This window comes from Vulpes lagopus, chromosome 21 (assembly GCF_018345385.1).
Source record: "Vulpes lagopus strain Blue_001 chromosome 21, ASM1834538v1, whole genome shotgun sequence".
Classification (NCBI taxonomy): domain Eukaryota; kingdom Metazoa; phylum Chordata; class Mammalia; order Carnivora; family Canidae; genus Vulpes; species Vulpes lagopus.
The window spans coordinates 39920127-39943224 of NC_054844.1; the positions used below are offsets into that span (position 1 = coordinate 39920127).

Here is a 23098-nt window from a genome sequence, read left to right on the forward strand (position 1 = left end):
CCTCCTATGCCCAGCTCTGCCACTGCTGACCCAACCCAGGGCCCAGAACATCTTCAGAGAGCTGGGAATTTTACAAAGAATTTGATTTTATTGATATTTAAATATATTAAATATTTCACTGAAATACATGATACACCACCCTCCCCCCCCACAGTGGTTACATTATAAAACCAAAGTCCATGGGCCTCCCATCCACTGACTCCCCCATCACCTGGTGAGAAAGGGGGCAATGGGAGCCCAGGAGAAGGGCATGGCTGGCACTGTGGTATGGGGAGTCAGGGTGTGGACAGGACCCTCCCACTTGGCAAGAAGCAAAGACAAGTCACCCAAGACTGAGGTCTTTCCCCTCTGGTCTCCTTACAGCCTCACTCCCATCCAAGGGCTCCAAGCAGTCCTTTCCTATCCAGGGATATGGCTGGGGAAAGGAAGCTGATTTTCTGTCTGGACCAATTAGTCTTTTCCCCTCCTCCTGCCATGGCTAATGAAGTGCCTGATAGCCCATTTGGTTGATGCATGAAGATCCCCCAAGGGAGGCAATATGAGCCAGAACCAGGCCTCTGCAAGGGGTCCCAGCAACTCTGGGACCCTCTCTCCTCGGTCTTTCTAATCACCTCCAAGACAAAATGATCTTCAAGCAAAATTCAGGCTAATGCCTCTGACTCTATAAATAGATACAGAGAAACCAAGGCACCAGTTAATTCAGGCCTGAAGCAAGGAGGTTGCAGAGAAAGCGGTGAAAGGAAGGCAGAGATAGGAAGGGTATCTAGAGTCCAACCTCCCAACCCTTCTTCTAGTCCTTGCAGGCTTCGTGGGGATTGAGGACCCAGGAACATGCTAAACTGAGACTGAAGGCTGGAGAACGCCAAGTTTCAGGTTCCCTTGCCCCATCCCCTAAGTACCAGTATCTGGGTCTTCAGAGAGATCCCATGCTACCCCAGTCCCAAAGTATACCACCAGCTGGGGAACCCAGGAAGTTCCTGAGCCTCTGGCCACCAAACCCCAGACGGTTCAAGTGCCTGGAGCACTGAGGCTCAAGCAGGCACCTGGGTCCCTGCCCCAGGCAGGGACACAGTCATGCTACACACACAGCCCCCAAATGGCACTTAGGGATTTGGCACAAAAAGGACTCTTCTCCCCAGGGCCCCCCTCCTCTTACTACCATACCCCATGCCACTCCTGTGCAACCGAGGCATCTTTCTCCATCCCTTGAAATCCGAAACCCTGCCTTATTCCCAGAAGACAGAGGCCCACAGGAGAGAGGCAGCCCCAGGTAGGGAGCTGAGGAGGAGCACAAGGACACACACAAACCTGGGAAACAGATACACACACCAAAGCCAACATGCACACACATGACACAGACACACAGGCCCTCCCCAGTGCCAAAGACTTGGGAGGACAGGTTTGGACCAGGGTCATCCTCCTCCATGCCCTGACCCTTTTCTATTTGGCAACAGAGGGGGTAGAGATGCTCTGTGCCCCTTTGCCGGCAGACAGCAAGAGAGCATGGGGGCAGAGTGACCTGATCCCGACCCCAGTGGGGCCCTCAGATCAAGAGTCTGGTACCACCCCACTCCCTGGCCGGCCTGCTCACTTTGGCACCTGCAGGTGTACTTTCAGCTCCTGATCTTCTGACATCCCCACATACGTGCTTGCTCTCTGGCTGGCCATTTTCACAGTACCAATGAGGCCAGATGCCCCTTTCCCTGGAGTTGTGCAGGAACTGGGGCTAAATCTGAGCTGTCAAAAGTCCCTTTGTTCCCCTTTGGGGACAGATCATGGGACTAGGATTTGGCAAATGGAAATACTCCCCTGAAATATGGACAGAGCTGGGTCCCCAGAGTGTCTCCCTCCTCTGCCCTGTGCCTAGAAGGGAGACCGGACTGGGGTGGGGTACCCAAGGCCAATGCTGGGGATGCAGGCATAGCAGAGGCAAGCACGGAATAGGTACTCCTCATGCCCACCCCAGTCTTTGTACAAAATATTCCCAGGAAAAAGAGGGAAAGGAAGGGCCCAGCCCCGAGTCTGTTGCCCAGACAGACAGGGGAAAGGGTAGGCATGGCAAGCTGCCATTTTAAACCCTCAGGCAGGAGGGCTCCTGCTGCCTCTGCTGCTGCTGCCTCCCCTGCTCCCAAAAGCTGGAAGAAAGAGGGAACAGCCAGCCCTACCCCAATTAGAAAAGTAAAAGTCACTTGCATAATCCTCTTGGTATCCCTTGTTCACCAGCCTGAGGGCAGACGAGCATGGTCCAAGCACAGCCTGCTGAGGTGTTCCCTTTTGTGGTCAGCAGGGTCTGGAGGCTTGGTGCCCCCGGCCACAGCTCCATCCAGCGAGCACAGAGTCCACTTAAATGCCCACCTTGGTCCTGACAGCTGAACTTGTAGCTGGGCCCTGCTAACTGGGGGGGCCCCCATTGAGGAAGTAGGTGGTCATCTCCCCCTTGCCCTTCACCTTGACCACCCCTCGACACTCCAGCTGGTAGCCTTTGGCAGCTAGAACCTGGTACAAGTCCGTGGTCACCTGGGGGATGGGAGGGGAACCCACTTAGCCTGGGATCCTTCCTGCTGCATTTGCAGGGGTCCAGGGGTTCTCTAATCATGCTAGCCCTCCCCCGCCCCCCCAACCACAGAACACTGCCACCCTACCCCTGTCCTAGCTGACTGCAGAGAGGGATCCGCAGAAGCCCTCTGGACCCATCCTCCTCACCTGGATTCGGTCAGGAACCCCCGTGCTGTCCATACGGCTAGAGACATTCACCGTGTTCCCCCAGATGTCATACTGTGGCTTCCGAGCCCCAATGACGCCTGCCACAACTGGGCCCATGTTCAGCCCTGCAGTGGGGACAGCAGCAAAAAACTGAGACCAGTGGACATGCCAGGGTCAGCCCAGGGAGTCATCCCTGCTCCTGAAACCTTTAGAAGGACCCAGAGGAGAAAGTAGCAAAGTGACAAGTGTCTTGGTTGTAAAGAATGGAAGATCTAGGCCTGTGGAGCTCCCCGGAGTTAAGGCAGCTGTTGCCCTAACACTGGCTAACCCCCTGAATGCTCACTCTGTGCAACCCCTCTCATAAGCATTTAGCGTCCCATCATTTCATCCCCTCAGCGGCCCTAAAAGGGATCATCCCCATTTTGCAGATAACCTCGGGGAGCTGAGAGGAGTTGCGTGATGTGCCTAATAAGCCAGTGAGTGGAACACCCAGAATTCAAACCAGAGTGACTCCAGAACCCCTAACGTTAGCCACCCCTCCCACTCACCAGCTCCCAGCTCATCAGACTAGCCTCAGAGGACAATGGGTCCTGGAGCTTCAATAACCCTGGTTTTGTTTTTTTTTTGTTGTTTTTTTTTTAATTTTTATTTATTTATGGTAGTCACAGAGAGAGAGAGAGGCAGAGACACAGGCAGAGGGAGAAGCAGGCTCCATGCACCAGAAGCCCGATGTGGGATTCGATCTGGGGTCTCCAGGATCACGCCCTGGGCCAAAGGCAGGCGCCAAACCGCTGCGCCACCCAGGGATCCCAATAACCCTGGTTTTGAATCCCAGTCCAGCCACCTCCTGGCTGTTTGACCTCGGCCAAGTTCTTTAATCTGAGAGTCAGTCTCTCTCTGTAGAAGGGGATGATAATGTGAAGACTAAAATGTCCAGGACAGCGCCCGGCACACAGCAGGCCCTCGGTCAATGACCTCTGTTCTTAATACGAGACGAGGTAGGAGGCGGGAGAAAGGACATCCCAAAGGATTCCTGATGGGGAACCCCTAACCTGCCCCTTGCCTCACCCAGAAACAGCCTAGGAAAAGCTGCCAGGCGACCAGGCCATCTCACCAATCTTCATCTGGAAGTTGTTGAAGGAGTGCTCGTTGATGTGTTTCATCTGCTCCATGAGCCGCATGGCATAGTCGGCCAGGGCAGTGATGTGGGAGCGGCCGGCCTGATCGTAGGTGCTGGCGTTCAGCCCCGACGCAGCCATGTACGTGCTACCGATCGTCTTGATTTTCTCCAGCTGCCGGAACCGCTCCTCGCTGATGATCTGGACGGCACACGGAGACCTGGCTGTCAAGGCGGAGAGGCCGAACGCGCCCTGCCCAGTGCTCACTCTGGCCAGGCCTCGGCCTCTTCCCCCTTCCCTGTTGCAACAGCTCCCCTCCTTTTAGTGTGCGAGCCCCGCCTTCCAGCCGACGTTCTCAAGGCGGGACTGAGGAGCCAGGAAAAAAGGCCGCTTCACCAGGCAGGCATCAGAGCCCCAGGCCAGAACTTTGGCACACAGCTTCAGGGCAACTTCAAATGCTCCCTCACAGAATCCAAAACCACACAAGGGATATTAGCCATCAATTATTCTAACCATCACTTTTTGGGAAACCGAGTGCCAGAGTGAAGGAGTGACTTGGCTCCAAGACCGTAAATGGCCCATTCCTGAGCTGGATATTCTGGACACTTCCTCGTGTTTGCTTCCATTTTCTCTATTCAGGAGCCCATCTTGCTTACTTGGGCTCATGGGGTTTCGTCCACAGATTACTGCCGCCTTCTTCAGTAACATCCACCTGGTACCCATCCTGTCCTCTCCACAGATCCTCATGTCCTTGCTCCCCAGCAGTGATGACCCTGCCCCACTGGGGCTGACCTCCCTGCTGCCTCCCTGCTGACCACAGTGGGTCCTTGGTCTTGTCCCCACTGTACCTACCCTGACTACTACCCCAATATCTCTGGGTCCCATCAAGCCTTCCTTCCCCCTCCCAATCCAGCCAGCCCCCCAATCCTGGCCTTCCCACCCAAAGTTCTTCCCGCTGCCCTCGTCCCCCCCAGGTGCTCTGCCAGCAGCAGCCAAACAGACAAGTACCTCATCAAAGTCAGCGATGATTTCGTTGAGCAGCCGCAGGCACTCGACACCCTCATTGTTTGCCTCCAGCTCCACATAGAACTCAGAAAAGTTGGCAATGGAGGCAAACATGACGGCCACACACTCACACGACTGGTAGTAGAGCTCATCGTTCCGGCGCTCCCGGGCCAGGAAGTGGGCAGCCACGTCCTTAGGCAGAATGTTATGCAGCAGCCTTCGGTTGTAGGCCTGGAGCTCCTCCATCTCCTCCTTCTCCCCCGTTGCCTGTGGACACCACACCCATCACCCACTGCCCAACATTCACAAGAAGTGGGAGCCAGTGCCTGGAGACGGGCATCAGAGGGAACCACAGGGAAGAAGAAAGGCATGGACAGTGGAGACCCAAAGGGATGAGAGGGGCAGGGACAAGATGAAGCAGGGGTTAGGAGATGGGCACAGAGCAGGTTGGAGCCAGAGTGGGCTTGAGTGGCCCAAGCCTTGGCCAGCCAACAAGGTGCATTTCTGGTTTGTCCCAGGTTCTGTCCCCACTCAGTCACCTGCAGTTTCCAGAGGAAGTCCAGACGTGCAGTTGATTCCACCTGCTGGGCGTGCAGATACAGCGCCAGGGCAAACACCAGCAGAATCACAGGGGTCATGTATTTGAGTGCCACCCTCCCCGCAGCTGGGCTGAGGGTAAGCAGAGACAAGCTCAGTGCCTAAAAGAGCATGTGGCAGCCCTACCCTTCCCTGCCCCGGAGCCCTCACTCACCAGTCCAGCCCATCAAAGGTGTCATTGGAAGAAGCCCTGGCAGGAAGATACAAGAGACAAAGTCATCGGTTCTTCTTAAGTTGCTGAGTCGGGGCAGGGAAGGGGAGACAGAAACTGCATTTACCAAGCACATAGCACAAAATCAGGCACAGGGCCAGGGCTTGTGCTTACAGTAACTCAGTAAGAGCAGAGGTTGAGAGAAGGTTTCACTCTTAGCTCTTCTACTTACCTGTCCTGAGACTCGGAACAAGTTGCTTAAGCCTAGGCCTGTTTCCTCATCAGTAAAAGAGGGACGAGATCTAAATAACACATGCAAACGGTCTAGCACGGCCCTGGCGTGCAGTAAGGCTTCGACAAACGTTAGTGACCATAGTCTTTACCATCACCTATGATACAGGTGCCACTGCCATTTTACAGATGAGGAAACTGAGGCTCAGAGAAGTTAACTCACCTGTCCAAGGTCACACAGCTAATGAGCAGCAGAGTGAGATTCAAACCCAAGTGGACTCCAGAGGCTTTTCCTGCCACACCAACCTATGGCCCCGTATCACAAGGGATGGGGCTTGCAGAGGGAAAGCCAGTGTGGTGTCCCAGGCCAAGCCCCTAAGTAGGAGTCAGAAGTTTTGGTTCCTAGCCAGGGCTCTGCTGCCAAGCAGCTGTGTGACCTACAGGTGGTTAAGAGAATGGGTATGAAAGAACCATGTGAACAAGAAAGGGAATTTTTTAAATGCCTGGCCTGAAGACACAGGGACTTCCCAGGACTGGGGTTTCCTTGGGGGTGACTGTGGAGTCCTATGCTGGGAGCTCCTCCCACTGCCTCCTTCCCCCCCACAGGTGAGGGGTGAGTGATGGCATTACAAGGGCACAAGAGGCCTGAGCACCAGAGAGGCTCACAGTGAGCAGCAGGGTCAGGAAGCGTTTTGGGGGTTAAAAGGGCTGAGGATAAACTCACAAGCCATGGACACCAAGCAGCAGGTCATAGTTGTCAAAGATGGTGGCTGGGGGGCCCAGCAGAAGCAGCACCAAATAGATGAGCCCCAGGACAAAGATCATGGCCAACTTCCCGATGCTACTGATGTGCAGGAAGACAGAGCTGGCCAAGAGACTCAGCAGCATGTTCCCAACGAAGTACTGGGGGGTGATGGCAGAGGTGGTGTTAGACGAAGGCAGGAGCCATGGCACCCCCTACCCCATGAAGGAGGAGCCCTGCACACCCCTCCTCAACCTCAAACCCAAACGTCCTTCAGCCTCCACACGCCGCCCCACACCACACTAGAGCCCCCGGCTGCTCCTCCGGCAGGGACTCTGGTGCCCATCACCAGGCTTGACACAGAGGGGTCAACAGCTAGGACTGATCGGGACAGCCCCCCATCCCGCCTGAGCACGGCTTGGACACCTCAGGGAAGCTGCAAGTGGGTGCGGTGCCCTCACACAGCGGAGCATCCAGGCCCAGAGAGTAATTGAGCTGCTGCAGGTGGCAGGCAGTGATGTCAGCGGGTGTTACATTCAGCATCCGGGCTGCACAGGTCCGGATGGGGGTGTGGTTACAGGTGAACTGCAAAAGTTGGGGGAGACATATCAGGGTCAGCACGCAAGAGAGTGGTTGCAACAGCCATGCCCCGTGCCTCATACCCTGGGGGTCAAAGTGCTCACTAAAGGATGACAGGAGGTAGGGGGAGCAAGGAGAAAAGAGTTAACCTAAGCCCTCCTTTGAGATAACGCGCTCTCAGAGGGCAGAAAATGGGTCTTATTCCTCTACCTACCCCCAGGGCCCAGAGCAGTGCTTGGCACAGACAAAGGGTAGAAGAATCCCCACTGGGCCTTTACCATGTTGGCGATGGCAGAGGTGAACACTAGCAAGACTGAAAAAATGCCAACCACAGTGCTGTGCGCCCGAGAGCGGACGATGCTGCGGGAAAGACGTCGCAGGGCCTTGGGGAAGAGCTGCAGACAGGTGAGAGACCAAGAATTAGAGACCGCGTCAGCCAAGGTAAGGCCAACCAGGGATGGGGCCCCGGGCGGGAGGCCTGGCCTTCTCCTCCATCTCCCCGTGCGACCTCTCACCACGGTGGCCCGGCCTGCCCTCCCCAACCAGCCCACGAGGAACCCCCGACGTACAGAGCCACAGGAGTACACGGCACAGGTCAGCACGGTGATCAGCAGCAGCACAAAGATACTGGCGTAGATCCCAAGCATCACGGTTGAGCTGGGGCACAAAAGGGCCAGGGAAGATGTTACTCTGGAATGTCTGGGCATCCTCATCCCACTCCCCAGATGGGCAGGGCGCAGGGTCCAGAGACCGTGAGCTTGCACGGGTGTGTGGGAAGGTTCTGGGAAGTGGTGGAGGGAAGAGGAGCAGAGGGAGGAGGGGCAGGGCTCTCACTGTGGGAAGACGAGGAGCTGGATAAAGCAGATGAAGCAGAAGACCAACAGCGCACAAGCCACGTAGGCTCCGAAGCGGGGGTCCACCTTCCTCGAGTACTGAGGGAGAGGAGGCTGAGCTGGGTGCTGGGCTCTGGCCTGGGGGAGGCAGGGCCCTACCAGGGCCTCAGAGAGGAGCAGCAGTGGCCCCGCGGATAGGGATCCCCACTGCACCCTGTAGTCGCCCCCTCGCCATTCCCGAAATAACCTCTCCTGTTCCCTCAGTTGTGCTCAGCCTTCCCAGCCCCTCCTCATCCAGCCCTCATCCCTCTGCCCTCAAATCCCCCAAACCTTCTTTTCAAGATCCTCTCTCTGGAAGGTGAGCAGGAAGCGGCGCACGTGGTCCTTCCGTAGCTGATCGATGCTGCGGGCATCGATGGCACGGCCCAGGAACTCATCGACCTCATCCTCGGGGTTCAGGGCATCTTGGGCACCCCGGCTGAGGGCAGGGGACATGGCTTCACCGGGGGCATGAGCATTGCCGCAGGAGAGGCAATGAGAAGGTGAGGGCACGGGCGGCACCCAAAGGACAAGAGTGAGCTGGCTGTGTGGCACCTGCTCCCACATGACACACCTAAGGTCCAGGAAAGGAGGGGGGGTCTCGGCTCCCCGCAGCCCTGTCCCAGGGTGCAAGTGCCTCCTCCCTCCTCCTCCTCCCTCCTCAATAACCTGACTTACTTGTCTTTGCTGGAATCATCAATGCCCTGGAGAAAGGGACAAAGTGTGCAAGTGAGGGGAAGGACGGACCGCCTTCACCCCCATGACCCCCTCCCCGTCCCCAGCACTGCTGACCTGGCGAGGCTTGGAACCCTGGGGGTGAAGTCAACCCTCCCGCCCCACCATACCACAAGGCAGAAGAGGGAAGGGCGCACAGAGTGTCAGGACAATGAGGCCTCGGGTCCCCGTGCTGTGGGCCCCTCACCATCTGGCGGAAAGCCTTGGAGTCCTTGGTCCGGGAGAAGGCGCGGTCGGGCACCCAGCGTGGCATCAGGCCTTCCATGGAGTTGGCCCGCGTCCGCTGCAGCTTGGCCAGCATGGCCTTCTCCTCTTTCTGTGGAGGCAGCAGGGGTACGGGATCAGAAAAGGGGCCCAGAGAAGATGTCTCTGCTGCCCACATCTGCCCTTCCGTCGCCCTGCACCCCCCACCCCCCACCCCCGCCGGCCTGACCCGTTTCTGGCTGGCTCCCAGGATGAGGAAGGTCTCGATGTGCTGCTCCTTGAGGTACGCGTTCCGCTCGCCACCGCGGCCGGGCTCCACCTCGTAGTCCCCGTTCAGGTACTGCAGCGTGGCCCGGGTGATGTGGATGCGGCTGTGAGCCGACAGGAGGGTGAGACCTGGCCTCGCCCACCTCGCTCCCACCCCTCACCTGCTGCACCCCACACTCACCCGGCCCGGCCCCCCGCCTCCATGTGGTTGGCCAGAGTCACGTCATTGGACCACACATCGAACTGCCATTTCCGCAGGCCAAGGACGCCACAGTGCACACGCCCGCTGTGGATGCCCACGCGCATGTTCACGTTCACACCTGTCACCTCACGCACCAGCCTGGGAAGAGGCGGCTCTGGCTCGGCTCCCGGCACAACCTTCCCCGCTCCCAGCCCCGAGCTCAGGCCCTTCACTCCCCCTCGGAGCCAAGTAGACAGGGACAGAGCCAGACGCAGGCCACAGCAGCACAGCCCTGGCTGGACACGGGCAAAAGGCTGCATGGGTCCCAAGGACAAACGTCTGTGAAGCGAGTTCACCAGTGGTGGCCCTGCGGCATCCGGTGGAAGGGAGCTACGAAGGGAGGGGTCACTGCTCTCCCCGCAGGCCTGCGCAGCTAGCATCCTCGCCAGCCCCGATTCCCTCCCCCGGGGCTCCCCCCCCCAAACCCGGGCCTGTTGGCTGGGGTCTAAGGTGCAGAGGCTGAAGAGAGATCCTTTCCCTCCCCGGCGATGGATCTCCAAGACAGAGGATTAGCCAAAATGAGACAATTCCTGAGGACAAAGCCAAGGGCAGAGGCCGGCCAGGGCACCTAGTTCCAGGGACCTAGGAGGGGCACCGCTTACGAGATGGCCTCGATCATGTCCACCCCCATCTCCACACAGCAGTGGGCATGGTCTGCCCGGGCCTCCGGCAGCCCCGACACACAGTAGTAACAGTCCCCTAAGATCTTGATCCTCAGGCAGTGATTTTCCTAAAGGAGAGATTTGGGGAGAGTCGCTCTCACTCTCCTGCCCGCCCAGCACCCTCACCGAGTCGCCATCTGTCCCCACCGTGCCAGGCCGCCCCAGTTTAAAGCTATGCTCACACCACGTGTGGCCCAGCCCCCTCACCGCAGCCAGCTTGTCAAACCGGGCAAAGAGCTCGTTCAGGGTCATGACCAGCTCCTGCGCGGTGCACTGGGACGCCAGGCTGGTGAAGCCTTCAATGTCTGCAAACAGGATGCTGTGGACAACGGCAGAAGATGGAAGGACCCCATGGCCCTCCGGGACTCCCAGGGCCCCCATCCCTCCGGGGACCCTCCCACCCCGCCCTACCTGACATTGTCATGCTTCTGGATGTAGATCTTGTGGAACATCATGTCTTCTTTCTTTGTGTTGATATCTTCTTTCATCTCCATGGCAACATGCTGGGGCAACACGGACAGCAGCAGCCGTTCCTAGACCAGTGGTTGCAACAGGGCACCGCTATCTTCTCAGCCTCACGCTGAGGCTCCTGATCCCTCCTGATGCCTCCACCACTCCAGAGCCCTCCCAGGCCCCTCTGGAGACCTGAGCTTCCCTTTCGGACCCCCCCCCCCCATGCAACCCCTCACTTGCGCTCCCATCTATCCTCTCCCACCCTCAGACAGGACAGGAACCCCAGTGTCACAGGGCCTGTGTGCTGCCGGGGAACACTCAGGGGGACCACCCACACTTACTCCACGGTGTGCTACAAGGCGGCGGAACCAGTTTGCTGGTTATTGGGGGGGGGGGGCTTGGACAGGGAGGGCAGCCCCACCTGCTGCCGGTTCTCGTGCTGCAGGTGTAGCCGGGCCTGAATGTAACCGCGGGTCTCCTGAAAGGCCTGGCGCTGAGAGACCTCAGCTGGGTAGTGTGTGCAGATGCCAATGACGTTGGTGCAGAGGAACAGCAGCATGTTGGCACCGAGCTGCAAGAGGGTGGCAGAGGCAGACTGGTGACGCCCCCCCGCCCCGCCCCCACAACGCACAGGTGCAACTTGCTAGGCTCTCTGTGGGGAGAAAGCCAGGATCCTGTGCCCTGTCTGTCCCCACCCCTGTAATACAGCTCCCTCTCCTCCCACAGGACTCCGGCCCCCTGCCTGGATTGCTCCACAGCTAGAAATGGGACCTTTTCACGACTCCTGGGAGCAGAGGCACCAACCAGGGCAAGGCGGGTCATGGGGCCTGCACCCAGCACACTATGATTTCCTGCCCCACAATCAGCCCAAATAAAAACAAATGCTGCTCCTTCTGCATGTGGTTCTGCATGTCCTCACAGGACAACACCCAGGAGACTTGAGCCTATATCGTCCTGTGAATGCCTAGGACAAATCATCTCATTTCTCTGGGCCTCTGTAGGCTCATCTAGAACCTGGAGAGGGACAAGATTTCTAAGGTCCCTCCCTGCTCTGACATAATGTGACATGATAATTATCATTATTATTATTATTATAGCTAATCTGTTGGCTGCCTGTTTAATATGCGTGGCTTCCATAGCTGCTTCCTATACAGTAACTAGCGGATCTCTTATTCTCTATGAAACAGGTAACAGTATCTCCTTTTAAAGGTGAAGCACTCAAACACAGAGAAGCTAAGTCACTTGCCCAAGATCACACAGCTAATAGTGGGTGGTGTGGGACTTGAATCCAGGACAGTCTCCAAAGCCTGTGTCCAACCCCTACTGCGTGGTACATTCCAGATTTCCAAGATTCCTACTCACTCCACTTACACAAGCTCTTGAGGCCCAGCCTCAGAGCCCAGGCTTGGGAGTCATCAATTCTACTAACATGGGACCTTCTCTTCCACCACGCCCAGGCACCGCCAGTACTTGGCACAGCCAGGCCTCATGCCCGAGGACCCCGATCTCAGGGTGGTCAGCCCTCCTCAGCATCAGTAGGACTCATGGGACGGCAAGTCTAAGGAGAACTGGCCTCAGTGTTTCCAGAAGTTCAGGGGTTAACCTGGCACTTGTGGATCCACCCCAGAGTTGGCTGGGGCGGGGCTCCGGTTTGGGGAGAAGGGAGGGAAAGAGCACCAACTGGAAGCCAGGAGTTCTGGGCTTTGCCCAGAACCAGAACTAGTCCTGCAAACCTGGGCAGGTCACTTAATCTCTAAGACCTCAGTTTCATTTTTCTTAGGTAAAGCAGCGGGGTAGGCTCAGCAAACCCCCAAGTCATTTCCAGCTCTGACCCTCAAGGACTGGCCGCCTAGCTTTCCTTCCCAGTCCAGTTCACAAGGCCCCCCTCCCAGCAGCAGGGGTGAAGAGGGGGGCACACTATCTCCCTGAGGGGTTTCTAAGAATAGCCCCCAGTGGGGGAGAAGGAGGAGGGGTTAACCAGGCAACTTCCCTTCCTGGCCCCAGGAGCCTAAGAGGAAAAAGTGAGTCACGGTGGAGGGAAGGGGAAGGGGGACGAGAGACTGAAATAGATCAGGATCAGTACCGGACCCCGATCCGACTGTGAGAAAAAATGGATGCTGGGGCGCTCCAGGAGACTCCAGGCGGGGCCGGGGTCACTGGGTGAATGAGTGGGTCAGGGAGGAGTGAAGGCTCCTTCCCACGAGTGTGAGCAGGCCTAGGTCTGGTCAGGGACTGTCCAAGGAGCCTGGAAAGGAGGCCACAGCCCCACGCCACCCCGGCATGCATAGGCCAACTGGACACAGGGAATCAATCCTCGGTTCGGAGAAGGGGTCCGGGTATGAGCAACCCTGGCTCCACAGACAGGCGCAGGGGCAGGGGTGACTTCCTCTCCTCACCCTAAGAATGTGCCCGCTGAGACCTACAGAGGATAAGGCTGCAGCTGGGTGCCCCTGGGGAGGCAGGAGGCTGCAAAGTCCCAGTCTCCATGGGGCTGTGCCTCCCCAATCAGGCCCTGGGCCTGGTTCTGGGCACCATGCCAGCTGAGAGCAAAGAAGAGACAGCCACCTACCCCTGGCCAGCCGGAGAGGAGGTAGAGAGGAAGGGAGGCACCACCTCCAAGCTCCTCCTTTCCCAGGAGGGCAGTCCGGCTCCAAAGCCCAGGGCAGCAGCCACCCCAGGGAGAAGTGGGGGGCTAGCAGAGGCAGAAAGACCCTGGTCCTTTAAGAGGTCTGACTGCCCTGTGGGTGCTGCTCCACAAACAAATGGGCTATAAAGTTTCTTTTAAAAAGGTACATTCTGTTCTGGAGCACAAGCTGGGCGGAGAAGGGCATCATGCCAGAGCACCCAGCTTCTCACCCTGGGAGCCCCGGGGAACTTCCTCTTTGCGGGCAGGGTAGGGTGGGCTACACCGACCACGGGCCCTCAGCAAAGCAGAGGCTGAGTCCCTCAAAACTGGAGCAAGACAGAGGGCAGCACCCTCGAAATCCGAGTGCCGACAGAGGGATCGTGAGGTATGCTGGTTAGGGGCTGTGCCCTGAAGGATCAGCCAGGCAAGATGGCCCGGTCTCTGCTCCCCGGTCAGGGGGGTGACCTGAGACGGTGGCGGCCACATGGAGCCAAAGGGGACTTCCGGGAAGGCCCTTCCCTGGGTCCCATCCCCTCCGGCACTCCCACACCTCCCTGCCCCCAGGTGAGAACCCTGCCCTGTTGGCTTCTACTCCCCTCTGGGAGGGTGGGGCCCTAACAGCAACCTCTCATATGAGGTAGATACTATTTTTATCCCAGTTTTACAGACTGGGAAATCAAGGCTGGGCAAGGGAGGTCAGTCAGTTGTCTAGGATCTAACAGAGAAGAAGAACACAGCCCATCGGACAAGCAGCCAAGCCTCCACTTCTCACTCAGCATGGTGCTGTCGCACCCCACCCCACAAGCCACACAGAACCCGGACACACTGGCTGGCGTGGGCCCAGAACCCCCGGCAGGGCTGCCGGACCTCTGGTGCTCAGTGGGAAGACAGGGGGAAGAGATCCGACCCTGAGGCCCCTCTTTTCCACATCCAACTCCACTCAAACCGCTCCCAGCCCCAGGGAAAACTGATCCCCCTCATCCCCCTCATCCCCCTCCCCGTCCTCTCAGAGATGGCCTTGGTCCAGGAGAGAAGCAAGTCCTCCCTTGCAAAGTCCATCCAAACCCTGCTTGATCCCTCCAGGTCACCACCTGGAGCTGCTTTCCAGGGAAGGCAACTCGAGGCCAGAGCTGCCCTCCCCGCCCTCCCCCGCCCCGGGGTGAACCGTCACGTTCCTACCTCCAGGGCTACCTCACATCTACCAGCCTTGCTGTTCAAGGGCCTCGGCCAAAGAGGCCCATGCTGCGGGTGGCCCATGCGAACAGAGCACAGGCTTGGGTCCTGGGGTGCTGCCTCTCCTGGCCAGTGCCCTCTGCTCCAGATCCAGGATGGAGCGGACCCTGAAACTTGGCCTCCCATTATTCCAACCCCCCACCCCCCGGACACAGCCAGACATCCCTCCGCGCAGTATCCACCCACCCTCCCATTACTAAACCCCTTCTCATTCCCGGCCTGGCGCCCCGAAAGCCTACCTCCCTGACATCCCACCTGCTTCCAGAGGAAGGCGTCACCGCGGTTGAGTTGCCAGGCCAAGATCAAATGCAGGGTGGACAGGCCCAGGCCACTGAAGACAGCTGCCCGCATGCGGATGGGTAGGAGCGTGTAGGTGATGTAGACAAAAAACACAGGGCACCAGAGGCCCACAGAGGGGCTGCGGGGGTTGGCTGCCAGGGCACCCCCAACCTGAACGGCTGCCAGGATGCCCAGCACCACGTAGCTCACCACCCACATGGAGTCCTGGCGAAAGCTGTGCCGGTTACACACCACCATGAGCGCCACGAAGAGGGTGGCGGCACAGGCCAGCAGGGCCACGTAGGCAGGCTGAGGGCGGGCAGGCGCAGCATGGAAGGCCAGCAGCACCGCCGTCAGCAGCACCAGCACCGCCATCAGCAGCGTCAGGCTGCTCTGGTTCATCTGAAAGAAGTACCGCTGGTACAGGCGCTCCAGCTTGGCCGAGCGGAACTGCTTGGACTGGAACACCTGGGCCAGACGGCGCCAGCAGGATCGCCTACTCCCGGGGGTCACGTCAGGGGCCACCTCAGCTGCCCCAACCGCTGACATGGCCTCAGTGTCCTCGAAGCCCAGGGCCACCGCCCGCAGCCCCAGCTCCGTGCCCTTGCCCGGGCCGCCTCTCCGGATGAAGGCCTCATCCTGCCAGGGGCACCGAGGCGGAGCCGCAGCCGCAGGGGTGGGACTGGGGGGCTGCGCGTCCCGGAGGCAGCTCATGTAGCGGGGCGTGCAGAAGCCACTGGTCCGAGTCCCGCGGCGTGGACGCTTCTGCCCATTGCGTTCACCCCAGGCTGTCTTCCGTTCGTCCACTTTGGGGACCAGGAGGCCACTAAACCACGACATGCTGCTGAGAGAAAGGGAGGAGTTGGTTTTAACACCATGACAGCCGACCGCCGCCGGGAGCACCTCCCGGCCGAGCGAAGCCCTTCAGACGCCTCACCCCCCTAAAATTCTGGAGGAAGGCAATGGTATCCCCCTTCCATAGGCGACAGGCGAGGGATTGGAGGCAGAGGGAGGGAGGTAACTGCCCTGCCCTAGCTCAAGTAGCCCCAGAGGTGTAGGAACCAGGATTTGACCCCTGATCCGCCTGACTCCAAAGCAGCACACTTACACGTTCACCTCTTCCCTAAACAGCACTGATTTGTTGGTGGTGACAAACTCAAGTGCCTGTGTCAATGAGCAAAGGCACCCATGGCTTAGGGGATCTGGGAGGAACTAAAGAGAGTGCACCCCCTGAGCTCAGCAGGGGCACGTACCACCCCACACCAGTAGGTAGCTGCCACTGGCATCCCAGGGGAGCCCGATCGGATTTTTCAACAGCCGCTGAAAAAAATGTACATTTTAATGTGACAGCTCCTGATTTTTAAATGTTGGCAAGTAATTCACATTTTTCAACACTGCAAGCCAAATAAATCACATCTATGGAATGAATTCAGCCTGTGAGCTGCCAATCGGTGACCTCTATACAAAAGGGAATCTCCTTCCACGTTGTTCCCCATCACACTCACACCACGCACACACTTCGCTGCAGACTTCGCCGAGTCAGGCTCACCTTCTCCCCCGGGGTCACAGCTTAGATGGAACTTCCTCAGGGAAGGTGTCCCAGCTCCCTCACGCAGACTGCAAACTGCGTTTGGTCTCCTTTACCTTCTGTAGCTTCCTCTAAAGTACTTACCACAATTATAGCTAAATTGCCCTGGGCAGCCCGGGTGGCTCAGCGGCTTAGCGCTGCCTTCAGCCCAGGGCGTGATCCTGGAGGCCCAGGATCAAATCTCAGTCAGGCTCCCTGCATGGGGCCTGCTTCTCCCTCTGCCTGTGTCTCTGCCCCTCTCTCTGTCTCTCATGATTAAATAAATAAAAATCTTTAAAATAAAAAAATAAATTGCCCCTTGTTTCACCACCCCGCTGACTGCAAACTTTGGGGAGGGATTATAACTATTTTGCTCAGCCCTTTATCCCTCAGCACCAAGTACTGAGCCCAGCACATGGTAAGGACTCAAGAAATATGTTGAAAAGACAAAAAGAGAGCTCAGGATGGGGTGCCTGGGTGGCTCAGTCAGTTAAGTGTCTGACGCTTGGTTTCGGCTCAGGTCATGATCTCGGGGTTGGGAGATCGAGTCCCCCTGTTAGCTCCACCCTCAGCACAGTGTCTGCTTGGGATTTTCTCCCTTTCCCTCTCTCCCCTTCCTCCTCCCCACCCCAAGCACACGCTCTCTCTCTTTCTCTAAAATAAATAAATAAAATCTTTTTTAAAAATTTTAAAAGAAAATTAGCTCAAGGGCATTGGCACTGAGCAGCTAATGTGAAATAACAACAAATAGTGATAATCCCGTGACTGTCCCTCTCTCTCACTGCACCCAGTCCTATGAGCCTCCTTGCTGTTCCCCAACACACCGTGCACTGGCCGGCCTGGGACTGCGGTGCCCGCTGTGTCCTCTGCCTGCGACAAGAGCTCGTCCTGGTCACAGCTCAAATGTCCCCTTATCAGTGAGTCTCTCCCTGACCGTTCTATTAAAATAGCAACCCCCTTTCCTGGAGCTCCCTATCTCTCTTCCCAGCTTTATGCTTTATTTTTCTCCATTGCTCTTTATCAGCAACTGCCATTCTATATATTTGCCTTATTTGCTCTTTGTGTCTCCTCCCCAGAATGTCAGCTCCTTGAAGGCAGGGATTTGGGCCCATTCTGCTCACCGCCCTACCTGCCACACCTAGTAGACACTACATAAATGCTCCTAGAATGGCTGGGTATGACATGTTTTCTCTGTGCTGTACCTTTCCCGGGTCCTTTCGCATGCCCAATCCCACCTGATCTTCACCAGAACCCTGTGGAGCTACTCCTGTGGCCACCTGGAGCACAGATTTGACAGGAAAAGAAAGGAAGACCAGGTCCACCCATGGCACTTTTATCTGGCTGGTTACAGAGATCCTGCCTGGGCCGCCAAGTCAGCTCCAAGTCAGCTCCAGATCTCGGGTCTCCCGGAGGGTAGTGCCTTGGAGCAGGGTGGGGAGGACTCCAGGACAACACCCTCCCGGTGCCTCCTAGCCGAGCTGGGCTCAAGAGAAAGTGAGGATGACAGCACAGTTATCCTTGGATGCCTGTGCCATATACTCCTCCCTGCCCACAGGGCACCCCGGGGCTCCTTGTACTTAGGCAAAGCTAGCAGCCTTGACATTTGTACTCACTGGGGGACATGGTGGGGGCGAGGGGGGGGGGTGCCTAGCACTTGCCCCAGGTGGCCTCAGGATCAGGCGCTCTAGACAGACAAGCGGCACTTCAGACACCCAGAGGCCCACAAAACAGAAGGCAGACCGGGGACCACTCTGCAGGCAGGACCCCCATCCCTACTTCACCCTCGGCCAACTCCTCTCAGCATGCCTTCTCCCTCCTCCCACTGAGCAGCTTGCCCTTCAACCCTCTACCACCACCAACAGCACCCTCTGGAGGGACAGAAGGGAAATCCAAGAGTTTGGGAAAAAGTTACCAAAGGAAGCCTGGCTCCCCAAGATACTTCATTAGAAGCAGGAGCTTTGGAGCAAGACCAGGCCTCAGACCCGAGAGTAACCGTGCGCTAGCTGCACAGCCTTGAACAAGTTACTACCTCCCTGCACCCGTTTTTTCATCTGTAAAATGGGAATAGTAACAGTCGTGAGGAGAGAAGCCAAGACTATCTGCCACGGAGTCCACACCTGATAAGCAGTTCTTCTCCTCCCCCCCCCACAATGCCACTCTAAGCCCCAAACTCTGCCACTGTCAAAGAAATGAAAAGACAGAAAAGCCATGCAAGAACACACACCTCCCCAGCCCATCAGACATCTGGTTCCATCAGACCTTGTGCCCTTGGCTGTGAGTCCCCAGAGCTGCTGGAGACAGAGCCCAGAGCAGGCAGGTTTCCCACCACCCCTACCGTGACATTGTGCTTCATTCAGCCTCCTCCCGCTTGCTTGTCCCCTGCCCTATATGTACGGCCCTCCCCCCTCCCCGAAATGGCCAGATCTCTGTTCCCAAAGGACCTGTTTCTGGCTGTGTTCCCGGCCTCCTGGAAGCACATCCTAGCATCTGGCTCATACCCACAGAGGAAGGGGCAGACACCGTCCAGGAGAACGCATGACCGTCCCCAGAACACTCTGAGCACCTCCCCTCCGCCAAGGGGATGGCTTCGGAGCTGTGTAGTTGTCCAACTAACTGCACCCATCCCACCTGCAGCTTCACTCCAGGCATTGCCCACCCTGGAGAACTCACCAGGCTCCCAGCATTCCTGGCACCCCAGACTAGGCTGGTACGACAAGGAACAGGGGAGGGCACTGTTCAAAGCCACAGGACTTCCCTATATGGTCCCCCAACCCTCACTGTCCAGAAACAGCGCATCACTCTGAACCACAGACCACCTCCCTCTTCCCCAGAGACAGGCTCCTGAGCCTGTGCCTCTGACCTTCTCCTCCCGGGGGTCCTGGTCCCTTGCTCTCTCTCACAGATCGGCTGCTCCAGGCACCACTGGCTCCCACAGCCGGAGCCATACTCATTCAGCCTGGCAGCTGGAGGCCCAGTGCCTCCCAGACCTCAAGTCCCACCCAGTCCGGATTCTCCAGCCTGAGACCCAGAGTCTGAAGCAGGCCAAGGCCCAGCCCCAAGGATAGCTCTGCCCACTGCTTCTCCCTGCCCAAACTCTCTCCCTGGCCACCCCGATCTGCCCCTGCCCCTGCCCTCCTTGGCAGAAGGAGGCTCCAGGGGATTTAAGACGACTTCAGAAAGTTCATGGTAGAAGGCGCTGCCCAGGCAGGGCCCTTCAGTGCCAGCACCGCCCACCATGCTGGGAAGTGGGCCTCAATTCCAGGCCTTTCCAGATGTAGAGGAGCCTCCCCCAGGGCCTGTATCTGAAAGTCCAGGACGCCTTCTCCCTGCTTCCCCAATCTCTGGTCTCCCCGAAGACTGCAGGCGGCTCCCACTTCCACGCCCAGCCGCACGAGCCCCACCAGGTTTTCCACCTCACAGGGGGGTTCTGGTAAAGGGAGGGTGCGGAGCCGGTCCCCACCGCAGGCTTCCACGTCTAGGTTTGCAGCCAGGCCTCGTTTGCAGTACAGCCGGCTCCCCCGTGGCCCCCTGCCCCCACAGGGGGCCCCACAGCACCGCTTGCACGGCCGCGGTCGGGGCGCGGGGAGTGGAGGGCACCCCTGCAGGCAGAGGGCATCCCCCTCGATCGCAGTCACCCTCCACCCCAGAAACCGCGGCCAGCCCCTCCCCTAGGAGCAGCCCGGCCCCGGGCCCCGCCGGCCGGGCGCTCGCTCCGGCTGCAGGAAGGGGGCGAGGATGCGAGCCCGGAGCCCCCGCTCCCCTCCCTCCAGCGCCCCCAGCCGACCCCCGGGAGCCGCGCGGGGGCCCCACGCCCCCCGACCCCGCGCGCCCGGCGCCGCTCACCTGCCGGCCCGGCTCCGCGCCGCCCGGGCCCCCGCCCCGCCGCCCCCGCGGGCTCCGGCCGGCCGGCGGCCGCCCCGCGCCCCCCGCCGCCCGCGCCCCGGCGAGCCTCCGCCGCCCGCAGCCCGCCCGGCCCGCGCCCCCTCCCTGCCGGCCAGCGCAGCCGCCCTCTACCCCGGATCCAGAAGTCCCCTCCCCGCCGGCTCCCGGACTCCCCGCCTTAAAGGCACAAGCGCCCATTGTCTGGCGCCCCCTCCCCCTCCGCCTCCCCCTCCGCCCGCCGCGCCCCGCGCGGGGCCCGCTGCCCCCGGAGCCGCGCAGGGGTGCGGGAGCCCGGGCGCCCCCTCCGCGCGCCCCCTCCCCCGTCCTGGGCAAACAAGCGGCTTCTGTTCTGGGAGCCGGACCCCGGGGAGCGGCCCGTCCCGCGCGCCCCTTCCCTCCACCCCTTCCCTCCACCCCTTCCCTCCACCCCCCGCCGCCTCCCGCCGCGCCCTCCGCCCGCCCCGGCCGGGGGTCCGCCCGCGCCCGCGCCCGCACCCGCGCCCGCACTCGGGGCCGGCACCTCGCCCCCGCCCGGAGCAGCAGGGGGCGGCTTCCCTCCGGCCGGGGTCCCCCGGGGCGAGCCGGCGCCCCCCCTCCCTCCTCCCTCCCGCCTCCCCCCTGCCCCCCCCGCCGTTCCCGCCCCGCCGCCGCGGCCCCGCGCCCTCCCGCGGGAACTCAGTTTAATAATTAATTTAGGTTTCATTCCACCGGGCGCCAGGTGTGCGGCCTGCTTCCCCGCTCGCCGCGGGCTTCCTCCTCCCCACCCCCCGGGGCACCGGCCCGACGCGAACCCGCAGCGCCCCGAGCCCCGCGGGGGCCTGAAGCGGGGGCGCCCTCAGCCCGCGCCCCCGGCCCCGCCGCCTCCCGCGGCCCCTCCCCGCACCTGCCGCCTGCAGAGCCCCTCCCCCGGGGCACCTTTCACCCCAAGGGCTGCGCCTCCCCGTCGAGGGTGGGGGTGAAGGGGTGCCTCGCTAGCTGCCCCGACTGAGATGGTTTGGGACTTTACTTCCCACGTTTCCTCGCACAAAGCAGCGCTCGGAGTTACCTGGGTGATGCGAAAATCACGTGGAAGCTGCTTTAACCCTTTAAGGGTTTGGAACATGCTGTAGGCGGACAGGGGAGAGGGGTGGCTCCCTGGGCCGCGGAGTCGGACCTGGGGCGACGGCGCCGCTGCGGAGCGCGGCCTCCCCAGGCCCGGCCGCCTTCCCGCGGCCACACCTGTGGCTCCTCCCTCCCCGGCAGCCGCTTCCGCACGCCGGGGCCCACCTGGCGCCTCCTGCCTTCCAGCCCCTCGCAGCCCAAGCCTCGGCCTCGCCAAATCCCCACTTGGATTCCTAAACCCAGGACAGAGCTTGAGGCAAGGAGGAGAGGGGAGGAATTAGGAAAGTCGGTTTCCATCACTTATCAGCCATATCCGATTGCAAACTATATACTTTAGTAAATCATTACTCTCTTGGAGCCTCATTTATAAAATGGCAATTTTTTTTAAGTTTTTTTTTTTTTTTTTTTTAAGGGGCACCTGGGTGGCTCAGTTCAGTTAAACGTCTGCCTTTGGCCCAGGTCCTGATCAGGACTTGAGCCCGGTGTTTGGGTCCCTGTTCAGCGGGGAGTCTGCTGCTTTCTCTCCCTCTGGCCCTCCCCACCCACCTTCCATCTTGTGCTGGTGCTCACTTGCCCACTCTCTCTCACTCTCAAATAAATAAAATCTTAAAAAAAAAAAAAAAAAAAAAAGGTGAGGAGGTTTAAGATTTACTTATCTGGAAGAGAGCACACCCTTGGGTGGGCCAGTGAGGGAGGGGCAGAAGGAGAGAGAATCTTCAAGTGGAGCCCATGTGGGGCTCTATCTCAGGACACTGAGATCATGAGCTTAACCCAAATCAAGCTGGCTGCTCAACCACTGAGCCAGCCAGGTGCCCCTTTAAGATTTTATTCTTTAGGGACCCCTGGGTGGCTCAGCCATTGAGCAGCTGGCTTTGGCTCAGGGAGTGACTCCCGAGTCTCAAGAGTCTCAGGATGGCACACTGGGCTTCCCACAGGGAGCCTGCTTCTTCCTCTGCCAGTGTCTCTGCCTCTCTCTGTGTCTCTCATGAATAGATAAATAAAATCTTAAAAAAAAAAATTTATTCTTTAAGTAATCTCTACACCCAAAATGGGTCTTGAACCCACAACCCTGAGATCAAGAATTGCCCTCCCTACCCACTGAGCCAGCCAGGTGCCCCCAAAATGGGAATGTTAAAAGAGTGTACTAAAATAAAATTAAAATATAAAAAATAAATAGGGATAAAATGATCTGCTTTCCCTTTCTTACAGGATTTTAAGGCTTAGATAGAAAAATCTTCAACAATGAGAAATAATTGTAGTTTATTCTGCTATGTACAATTTTCGGTTATGCCAGCCTGGCCTATTATTTGACCTTTGGGGGCTCTTCACCTGACTTCTCCCATCAAGTTGCCAGTGTTCTCACTGCTGTCAAAATTTCCTCTCCAAACTGAAGCCAGGATCTGCCACTTAACTATTAAGATAATGTGTTCATGGGCCAAGGAGGGAAATACAAAACACAACTGAGAAAAAGAGATCAGGGCAGCCCTGGTGGCTCAGCGGTTTGGCGCCGCCTTCAGCCCAGGTCCTGATCCTGGGGTCCCGCCTCGGGCTCCCTGCGTGGAGCCTGCTTCTCCCTCTGCCTGTGTCTCTGCCTCTGTCTTTCTCTCTCATGAATAAATAAATAAAATCTTAAAAAAAAAAAGATTGTAAAATTTTGAATTTTTTTAAAAAATTAAAAAATGTTGAAATTTGTACGCATGTGTGTGCATTATAAATTTTCATATTTTGTCCTTCGTTTTATTTTGAAATGAAAACAAACTTGGACACCAACCAACTACGCAGGAGAGATACGCTAAGGCTCCATGTCTGGGTGCATTCAGTCCTGCAGGCTTCCTCCACCCTCAAGTATG

At 58.4% G+C, this 23098-nt stretch overlaps 1 protein-coding gene across 10 annotated transcripts; it reads right to left on the reverse strand.

Annotated features, from left to right (window-relative positions):
• Window positions 1-68: 68 nt before the first annotated feature.
• On the reverse strand, window positions 69-21343 carry ADCY6 (adenylate cyclase 6). Of its 10 annotated transcripts, none has more exons than XM_041735568.1 (22): window positions 21193-21343; window positions 14675-15539; window positions 10982-11131; window positions 10519-10640; window positions 10315-10426; window positions 10048-10175; window positions 9386-9544; window positions 9167-9308; window positions 8921-9049; window positions 8677-8702; window positions 8290-8437; window positions 7961-8058; window positions 7696-7783; window positions 7405-7521; window positions 6974-7132; window positions 6530-6708; window positions 5578-5613; window positions 5366-5495; window positions 4830-5093; window positions 3818-4022; window positions 2704-2828; window positions 69-2517 (listed from the first exon to the last, which is right to left on the reverse strand). In XM_041735568.1, exons 2-22 carry the CDS (start codon window positions 15536-15538, stop codon window positions 2392-2394), a joined length of 3507 nt encoding a protein of 1168 aa, XP_041591502.1. In that variant the 5' UTR covers window position 15539; window positions 21193-21343; the 3' UTR covers window positions 69-2391. The 10 variants fall into 10 exon arrangements, with proteins under 10 accessions (XP_041591502.1, XP_041591503.1, XP_041591498.1 ...); XM_041735569.1 differs by having other exon boundaries at window positions 14675-15542; window positions 21193-21340; XM_041735564.1 differs by lacking the exon at window positions 21193-21343 and adding an exon at window positions 20109-20166.
• Window positions 21344-23098: the final 1755 nt, after the last annotated feature.

Excerpts from the sequence above, each read along its gene's own strand:
- ADCY6 (XM_041735562.1), bottom strand. The coding sequence starts at position 18,509 with ATGTCTGATGGGCTGGGGAG. Across the intron at positions 15,540-18,489 it reads ATGTCTGATGGGCTGGGGAG|CATGTCGTGGTTTAGTGGCC; the intron begins GTGTGTGTTCTT and ends TTCTCTCAGCAG. Across the intron at positions 8,059-8,289 it reads GAGAGGATCTTGAAAAGAAG|TACTCGAGGAAGGTGGACCC; the intron begins GTTTGGGGGATT and ends CCTCTCCCTCAG.